The sequence below is a fragment of the Alosa alosa genome, chromosome 3, assembly GCF_017589495.1.
Source record: "Alosa alosa isolate M-15738 ecotype Scorff River chromosome 3, AALO_Geno_1.1, whole genome shotgun sequence".
Classification (NCBI taxonomy): domain Eukaryota; kingdom Metazoa; phylum Chordata; class Actinopteri; order Clupeiformes; family Clupeidae; genus Alosa; species Alosa alosa.
The window spans coordinates 9,544,504-9,554,503 of record NC_063191.1 but is presented as its reverse complement, the minus strand read 5'-3'; the positions used below and the strand labels follow the sequence as shown (position 1 = coordinate 9,554,503).

Sequence of the window (10,000 nt, the reverse complement as noted above, 5' to 3'; positions counted from 1 at the left end):
TTGTAACAATGAGTGTGTGTGTGTGTGTGTGTGTGTGTGTGTGTGGTGTGTGTATCTGTGTGTGCGTGTACATGTGTGTGTGTGTGTGTGGGTGAGAGAGTGTGTGGTCTTGAGCTGCTTCATGGAGCAAAAACTAAACCAAAAACTTTACTTTTGTAATGCTCTGGAACAGAAACATGTATTTGAAATAATGGTAACCGGTAAATAACGTGTTAGTCTTACTTAATTAACGATAATATAATATAAATGATTCAAATATTTTTGCTTGGTGACTGGTGCTGAGTCTGGATGGTGGTCTTACTGGCTGTAGGCAGTGAACTATGAAGTCTCTAGAAAGTTAATCTTAAAGTCCCCATTTGTAACCAGAGGAGGTAAATATTGTGCCGTGTACCTTATAAATGTCGGTCTTAGACATCAACTTAATTTTAATTTAATTTAGATTGAGTCTATCATGTGAGTGGACGACACAACTCTGGTGGGTACGTAGTACGTAGACCTTCTGACCACATGGTGCAGAGACAACAACCTCCTGCTGAATGTCAGCAAGACCAAGAAGGTTGTTGTTGACTTTCGGAGAGTTCACATCCAACACCCACCACTGACCTTCACTGGTGCTGCTGTGGAGAGGGTAAGCAGCACCAAATTCCTGAGGGTGCACATCAGTGAGGACCTCTCCTGGACCATCAACACTGCATCACTGGCGAAGAAAGCACAGCGGCGCCTCTACTTCCTCTGCAAACTCAAGCGAGCAAAACCCCCCTCACCCATCATGGCCACTTTCTACAGCTGCATCATCACCAGCTGCATCACTGTGGGGTGGGAGCTGCACCGACTACAACAGGAAAGCCCTGCAGTGCATAGTGAACACAGATGGAAAGGTAATTGGGGCCCCCCTCCCCTCCCTGCAAGACATATATATGCAACACCCGCCTCACACGAAAAGCGACCAAGATTGTGAGAGACAACAACCATCCTGTAAACAGTGTTTTCAGCCTCCTGCCCTCTGGGAAGAGATATAGAAGCCTCAGTGCCCTCTCCACCAGACTAGCAAACAGCTTTATCCACCAGGCTGTCAGGAAGCTCTGACACATATGGACTGACAGCAAACATACTCTCCCACACCATCCTACCACACGCGCACACACAAACACACACACACGTGCACACACACATGCAAAGCATTTGCCCCCCCCATGCCCCCCCAAAAAAAACACACACACACACACACACACACACACACACAGGCACAAAAAGACAGAGAACCCCCCCCCCCCCCCCAAAGACTCTGAAGTTGCTGCTGTTTTTTTGTAAATAGCATCTTTTAGCACAAAACTCTGGACTCTGAAGTTGCTGTGTGTAGTGTTTTGCACTCTGACAATACACATCCCTTTTTTGCACATCATTCTGCATTCTGCACATCATGTACAATTTCTCAGCTAACTGTTACCAGGGATGGGCAGTATTTCAAATACAAAATACTATTTTGTACAAAATTTTTTGTCATTTGTATTTTATTGAGATGATGAAAATGCCTTTGTATTTTGTATCAAAATACTTCAGTGTTGTGTATTTTTGTATTTTCAAAATACTGTAAAATACTTTCTTTGAAACACTGATGATATCTATCTATAAAGCACGATATTTCTGTCTCTGTATGTCAGTGGCACCCTCGCATGATCAAGCCCCTGTGATACCGCTCTCGGTCACTAGAGAATTGTGATGCTGTTTCACACTTGCTATGGGCATGCACATTGCACTAGTCATCACAACGCAAAACATGCAGTGCTGCAGATTGGATTGAGTCCTAGGTACTTGGTGCTTTGTTTGTACTTGGACTTCTTCATCTTCACGGAAGACGTGGAGGTTTTCCTGAAGTCAACTCACAGCAAGGCTGAACTAGAGTCACTTTATTTTTTAGAGGACCGAAGGAAGGACTTGCCATCCTTGGACCAGTATCCCCTCATCAAAAACCTTTTTGTAAGGTTAAGGTTCAATCCCATCATTCCGTCTTCTGCTCCAGTACAGTGTTTATTTTCCTTTGCTGGACTGAATGCAACACTGTTTGAGAAGTTAGTTGTGCTTAAGAGCATCAACTGAAGAGACACCATTACACACACGCCTTTGCTCACACAAGGACAGCACAAGGACTTGAGTCAAAGTCCTTTTAGGCAAGTCTCTCCACTCGGCGGCCATATTGCAACGCTTTTTTGGCACTTATTGGGCATCTATTTCGTCAGAAATGCGCGTGCGCAAGGCTTCACGACACCAACCTTGCTCCAGCGAGATCACAACACATGATTGGCACGATGTCTTCACAACAGACCATATGATTGGCTCAATGTATTCACATCACACACATGTCAACATTTTGCCGTGAAAGGGATGGGATATGTGTAGACAACTGCCATATTGGCATTACAAACTAACCCCATGCATTTCTATGGAGGATTTTTTGAGTGCTGTGTCTCCTCATTAGAAAGTCTCTGCTTGAGTTCACAAGCTTAGATCACAACACTTGAGTTTGCTATTTTCCTTTCTATTTTCTGTTTTACTGTTTTTTTCTAGACTTTAAGTTTGTCTATGTTCTCTGACCTGTGAAATATTTCAGTGCTATGGTGACTTGACAAGATAATTTCCTACCTCAAACAAGGACATTTCCAATCTCTTGCACATTTTACATAAGAAATTATTGATAATGTCATAATTATTGGCTTCTAATTGGCTTAACTGATTGGATGGTATTAATGTGACAACCTGATTTTTTATGTATTTACATTGATAGAGGTTGTGTGCACACACCAGTTTCAGGTGTATACAAAATTATTCAACTGTGATGAAACTCACCATAAGTGTGGTAGTGATGGTGTTAAATAACTTAAAAGATTAAAATGCTACCTAGTTTAAATTTCTAAATAAATCATCACTTTGGATTGTTTGTCTTTGCGTTATTGTGACTGATCCATAGTGGGCAATCTAATACACCAATAGAGTAAATAAGTATACTTAAGGAAGAATTCTTTGAGTTACCAAACATTTCTCAGGGCAGAGGTTTATATTGGGATGTCTAAGGGGTCAGCATATCTAATCTGTTGACTGATTATGGAAGGAGTCTCTTGCTTCCAGATGTTTTTCCATTTAATGTACAAGTGAAGGGATAGACGAAAAAAGGCTTTTAGAAATAAGTATTTTGTAGTATTTTCAAAATACAAAAATACAGTATTTTATTTTGATACATTTTTTGGCTGCTGTATTTTGTAGTTTATTTTGATACATTTTTGAGGTGGGTATTTGGTATTTTATTTGAAAATACATTTTGATGTATTTGTGCCCATCCCTGACAGTTACATTCTTGTGTTTTTGTCTTGTGATATTGTTGTTATTTATTTTTTAGTGTTAAAAATGTCCTTATCTGTTGCACTTTTTGTCTTATCTGTTGTTTTTTTTCTTCTTCACAGTGGGATAGAGAGAAACACAATTTCAATCCCTGTATGTCTAGTATATGTGAAGAAATTGACAATAAAGCTGACTTTGACTAAACTAGAACTAATGTTAAAAATGCTACTGTGACCTTTATAGCTATTATTAAAATTACTTTTAAAAAATTACTCATTGTCTGGAGTAATATTCCTGAAGGACATCTACTCCATAATGCTGTCTTGATTGGTGGATGTGTGTGTGGGTGGTTCTAGATTACCCATAATGCTGTCCTGATTGGTGGATGTGTGTGTGGGCGGGTCTAGATTACCCATAATGCCGCCAGACCTGTGTTTTCCTGGCTCCACATTATATGGGAGAAAGAACATCTCATGCAGCACTCAACTGGGAGAAGCACAACAGGAACAGTGTATATGTGTCTGCTTGTCTTAATCACTCGACTGGGAGAAGCACAACATGAACAGTTAATCACCCCTCGTGTGTGAGACGTCTTGCGACTTCCTTATAACTCCTGCCACATGAACAGTTAGTCACCCCTCGTGTGTGAGACGTCTTGCGACTTCCTTCTAGTAACTCCTGCCACAGTAACTCCCAGAGGGTGTTCTGCTCCTGGGTAACGGCCTGGCCCTGTCCATCAGGTGGCCAAACCTTATTTATCTCATTGTCTGTTTAAAAGTCTGTCCCTGTTCCTAATCAACTATTGTATGTTTCAATGTAAACACGTCTCTGTCTTTCAAGTATAACGAACCTCTGTGACCTATCCGGTTGGGTTAAGTGGGTGTTAGCAGCCATTATGTGCCAGAAGGCTCGCCACACACCAGCTTGAGGTGGAGAGAGGGAGGTAGTGGGGGAAATTACATTGGGGGATAATTATAGCACCAGATTTAATTTTACACCTTCAGTGTTTCCCATACATTGACTAATCTGTGGTGGGGCGCAACGAAATCAAAACCAGCCTATTTAAATTAAAGATAAGATTTCATTGAGCTGCGCTTTTTACGCACGCAGCCTTTCCTTGCCCCACCCGCTCTCTCTCTCACGTAACGAGATTCATGTTTTTTCATTCAGATATGTAAATCAACATGTATAAATTGCTATTAGTCAATTAATGGGGAGATAATCGATAATCAAATTGAAATCTAATCAGACTGAAAAACTGAATCGTTAGATTAATCGATGCATCGAAATAATAATCGCTATAGATTAATTGTTGAAAGAATAATCGTTAATCCCAGCCCATTACAATCAAAAGATTACATCTCATAGTTCAGTGAACCCATAACAGAGAGAAGAGAGCCAGTAGCACAAAGTTCAGCAATTGAACTATAGTTTACATGATTGTTTACTTTTCCACCTCAACATTTTAGGCAAGTAATCTAAACAAAAGACAAAAACTAAATTCTACTTACTAGAACATTTTAAGTAAGGAAAGCTATTATGTTTTACACTGTATGCTTGCGTGATTGACCACTCTTAACCCACACCTCTCTCCCTCTTTGTCTCCACACACACACACACACACACATACACACACACAAACAAATAATTTTTCCAAAACACTGTCCAAAGTCCAAAACACTGATGTACGTTATTCATCCTTTATTAAATAATAATAATAACAATAAAAAAAGAACATTGTTGTTTTTTTCTCGTTTTCTGTACAAAGTCTACAAACAGATGCACGTGTGAGATCTATCTGGCCAGGCCAGTGCCGAGGGGCAGCGGGGGGGATTTGACGTCCATGTCTACGGGTGTCTGGCCTGGACACCAGAGGTAATACTATAGCAACGCATCTCTGTAGAGGAACACCAGCTCCCCGTGGAGCAGGCAGGCAGGCAGGCCACTCACGCCGGCTGCGTCCCGGGAAAAGGCCCCCCGAACTCCGAGGAAGGCACTTGGAAAAGAGTCCAGCAGTCTGTCTGTCTGTCTGTCTGTGTGTGTGTGTGTGTGGTCAGTCACGCGGCGTCCTAATGTGGTCGAGCTGTTGGGGTCCCTTCTTCTACACCCCACCACCTCCCCCAGCTGCGTTCAGCGCATCCTCTCTGACCCCCTGTGAGGTGTGTGACACAGCACTCAAACACACACTCAAACACTCACACAGTTTCTCAGTAGCCCCATGACCTGGTGGCTGTCTCCGTGCCTGTGCACTGGTCTGTGTGTGTGTGTGTGTGTGTGTGTGTGTATGCACATGTGTGTGTGTGTGTGTGTGTGTGTGTATGCACATGAGTGTGTGTGTGTGTGTGTGTGTGTGTGTGTGTGTGTGTGTGTGTGTGTGTGTGTGTGTGTGTATGCTCCTCCTGTCTGCAATGCCTCAGTCTCACACACGTCTCACACACTTCTTGCACATTTCTCCCAACACACATGGGAAAGGACACCCTTCAACTCTCTTCCTCTCTCTCTTTCTCTCTCTCTCTCTGTTTTTAACTCACTCCCTCATTCTCTCCTTCTCCCAACACCCAATCAGTTGTTCCGTGTGACATGACAAACACCAACAGTCTGATTATATATTTTTTCCTTCTTTAACATGTCAACATGTTTTTCAACATGCCACCTCAACCTCTCAGTGGTCAGTGGGAGAGGAAGAGAAGGACACAGGACTGAGAGAAGAGGATCAACCAATCAGAGAAACGCTACTTGTGTTAGAGAAGAGGATCAACCAATCAGAGACACGCTAGTTGTGTTAGAGAAGAGGATCAACCAATCAGAGACATGCTAGTTGTGTTGTTGTAGTGGACAGTAGTGTATGATGGAGTATAAGGCCTAGGTGAGGAGCAGAAGGCGGCTGTGGATCTGACTTTTTGTAACTGCTCTCTCTCTCTTCCACTCTCTCTCTCTCTCTTCCTCTCTCTCTTCTCTCTCTCTCTCCTCTCTCTCTCTCTCTCTCTCTCTCTCTCTCTCTCTGTCCATGGCTCTCCTCCTCCAGTAACTAGTATACTTAAGGCTCTCCTCCTCCAGTAACTAGTATACTTAAGGCTCAACCATGTGACCGGGAATAGGGTGAGGCCCTTGATAATTACCATGACGATCTCCTGTTACTGCCCTGACCCCCACACACACACACACACACACACACACACACACACACACACACACACACACACACACACACAAACACAAACAAACACACACACACACACACACACACACACACACACACACACACACACACACACACACACACACACATTCACACATGCATGCATGCACACACACACGTGCACTTTTCCTCTGCTTTCTCAATAATTTGTTGTGTTAAATAAGAGGGAAAGCTAAAGAATAAATTCACTCTTTCTGTCCCTCTCTTCCACACTCTTTCTCTCTCTCTGTGTGGGTTGGGGAGTTTGCCTCATCCACTGTTCAACGGCCACAAAGTTTTTCTGCAATCCATAGGTTGCGATAAAAAGAATCCTAATGGCTAACACACAGTCACACACTGTGTTGAATAGAGGAAACAACAACAACAACAATAACAACAACAATAATAATAATAATAATAAAAAAACAAAAGCAAAAACAAATAGAATTCTAAATAAAAAAACATTAAAGACTAGCCTGGCCCTTCTGAAGAGCGCATTCTTTTGATTTTCCTTCACGACTGCAAGACTGTCTAGATTTAGAGACTGCTGTGACAGAACTCAAAATGACATAAAATAGCACACAAAACAAACAAACAAACAGATTAAAATCAACAAGGATCTAAACACAGGGGGTCATTTGGACCCCGACGCCAAAGATGACTACAGCATGTACACAGAGGGAATAGAACACAAAGCTGCTCTGGCGTTGTCCTGGAAACACAAGTCTAAGGAACGAACCTAAAAAGAATCCAAGGAAACCAAACAAAACTGTCCACAATCGTCTAGGCCACAGCTTTGCACGACACGGAAGCAAGGAGCAGAACTACCGTCGAACACAAGTCCTAGTGCCACTCACAACTACGCTCCACCGGCCACTTTCAAGAAATACTTTTTTTTTGTTTGTATTTTCTTATTTTATATAGAAATCTAAAGTCATATACATCTACCTTTTCTTCAGCTTCTTCATCGGACATGGCTCTCACTATATCGTATTTTTTGGGGATAGGCGCTTCAATTGATATGTCTTAAAATCTGTTTCTTTTTTCTGGCTCCTGACAGAAGATCCTCCAGGACCAGCGTATGGGTGAAGGGTGGGAAGGGGGGGTCTCACCTCCCCCCATCCTCCCCAGGATGGAGACTCTGCAGTGGGCTGCTGTTCAAGTGCCGGGTGGGTCTTTGTGGACGGAGAAGTCTGATTCTCTCACAGTCTAGCCTCAGCATGGCAGGGACGGAGAGAGCAAACATGACATGACGAGGAGAGCAAGAGCGAGTGAGCAGCCTGGTCAGGCGAGGATGTCCTCTCTAGCGCCCCCTATCTCTGTCCACTTCTCTGACCACACGTAAGCGAGATAAAGGTTTCCATTAGACAGAGAGAGAGAGAAAGAGAGAGAGAGAAAGGGAGAAGGGAGGGGGTTTCTTTTCCAGCACCCTTGTCTTCCTCTCCCTCCAATGAAAATGAAAGATGAAAGAAAGGTACTAAGAGAGAGAGAGAGGAGATAAAAAAGTGTCTCTTAGAAGCCAAACTCTTTCTTCTTCCCCTTGATCTCTCCCCCCCCCCCTCTCTCTCTCTCTCTCTCCCTCTCTCTCCCCCCCTCTCTCTCTCCCCTTTCTCTCTCTCTCTCTCCCCCCCTCTAGCTCTCTCTCTCTCCGGCCCCTCTAGGGTCTCGAGCAGCAGCAGCTGCTGGTTGATCTTGACCTTGTGCTTGATGCCGGTCAGACAGCTCGAAGTTGTAGTTCTCCAGCTGCAGGGCGGAGCGGAGGACAGGTCCGCTGTAATGGAGCACGCAGTAGAGCAGCAGGCCGGCGCACACGGCGCCCAGCAGCACGCCCAGCGAGCTCATCACGATGATGGTCAGCAGGATGGGGTCCAGCGAGTAGAGCCAGGCGTGCTGGAGTGCTCCGCCTCGCCTCTCAGCCCCGGAGGGGTGAGGAGGACGGTCCCTAGCGACGCCGAGGGGTCGCTCCAATCAGGGACGCCTGGGGAGGGGTGCTCCAATCAGGGAAGGGGTAGCCTGGGGAGAAAAGAGGGAGAGAGGAGGAAGAGAGAGAGAGAGGGAAAAGAGGAAGAAAGTGAGGGATAGAAGGGTATACAGGGGATGGGGGGAGAGGAGGAGAGAGAGATGAGGGAGGAAAAGAAAAGAGAGAGATTATTATTATTGTGATAAACAACACATGATATGAGCAAATATGCCTTTAAACTGTCTGGAGAAATATGAGATATGAAACTCTGAGTGTGAGTGATTTGAAATAGAGAGCAGAGGAAGGGGGAGGCTGGGGGTTCTTCCTGACAGAAGTACACAGTGTTTGTGAGCTGGGACTGTGAAGAGGTGAAGTGTCTATGAGCAGATCAAATGTTTGATGTTGCTGTTCAAATAAATGTCAGAAGAAAGAAAGACTGCGAAAAACCCAACTATTGCGTAGTCAGAGATTGTGTGTGTTTGTATGAGTCAGTGTGTGTGTGTGTGTGTGTGTGTGTGTGTGTGTGTGTGTGTGTGTGTGTGTGTGTGTGTGTTGGAGGAGGAGAGAGAGAATGCGTGTGAGTGAGTGAGTGTGTGAAAGGGAGAGAGACCGACCGAATAAGAGAAAGAGATAGAAAGAGAGACAGGGAGAGATGGAGAGAGAGAAAGAGAGATGGAGAAAGAGAGAAAGAGAGATGGAGAAATGAGAGAAAGAGAGATGGAGAGAGAGAGAGAGAGAGAAAGAGAGATGGAGAGAAAGAGAGATGGAGAGAGAGAGCAGGCAGCAGATGGAGAGAATAAATGTGCAATTAGTGCAGAAAGGGTAGCGTGGGGCGAGAGAGAGAGAGAGAGAGAGAGAGAGAAAGAAAGGGAAATGAACGAGGGACTGAGATATGGAGAGAAATAGAACAGGAAAGTGAACAGACTGAGAGTGAGGAGTGAGAGAGACTCACCTCCTCGTTCCCTCCCATGGAAAAGCTGATTGTTCCCAAAGTCAACATGTCTCAGCTCTGTACAGAGGACAAGAACACACACACACATGAGGCTGATGACACCACACACACACACACACACACACACACACACACACACACACACAAACACACACACACACACACACACACACACACACACACTTGTTTTTGGACCTGGCAGAAAGCCTGTGTTGAGCCAGGAGCGCTGTCTGGTTCTAAGAGTGAGTGAGTTCAGTGATGGTGAAGATGCCTATCATGTGTACATGCTGGCGTTAATGCAGTCTTGAACTCCTAGTCAACTTCATACGGCCTCTCAGGGGGAGGAGAACAGATGCTCTGAATAGTGTTGGAATAGAACATCACAACTTTACAAAAGGGTGAAGATTCATTACTCCAGTAGCCTTGCTCTTATCAGCATTGGTTATTCCTGACAGGCAGAGACGCCCAGGCCACAAAGAGAAAGAGAGAGAGAGAGAGAGAGAGAGAGAGAGAGAGAGAGAGAGAGAGAGAGAGAGAAAATACCAAGGACAGCAGGTGGGGTTATTATGTAGAAAAA

The 10,000-nt window shown here is 44.3% G+C and overlaps 1 protein-coding gene and 1 long non-coding RNA gene across 2 annotated transcripts in view; both read right to left on the bottom strand.

The window, feature by feature from the left end:
• Positions 1–5,017: 5,017 nt before the first annotated feature.
• LOC125292409 lies at positions 5,018–6,478 on the bottom strand. Its single transcript, XR_007193186.1, has 2 exons — positions 5,624–6,478; positions 5,018–5,587 (listed from the first exon to the last, which is right to left on the bottom strand). It is a non-coding gene; the product is annotated as an uncharacterized LOC125292409 (long non-coding RNA).
• Positions 6,479–7,814: 1,336 nt separating this feature from the next.
• LOC125291593 (neuropilin-2-like) overlaps positions 7,815–10,000 on the bottom strand; it is a 106,673-nt gene continuing 104,487 nt past the window's right edge. The window contains 3 exon segments of the mRNA XM_048238417.1: positions 7,815–7,842; positions 8,165–8,223; positions 8,225–8,473. Coding sequence (XP_048094374.1) covers positions 7,815–7,842; positions 8,165–8,223; positions 8,225–8,473 — 336 coding nt within the window.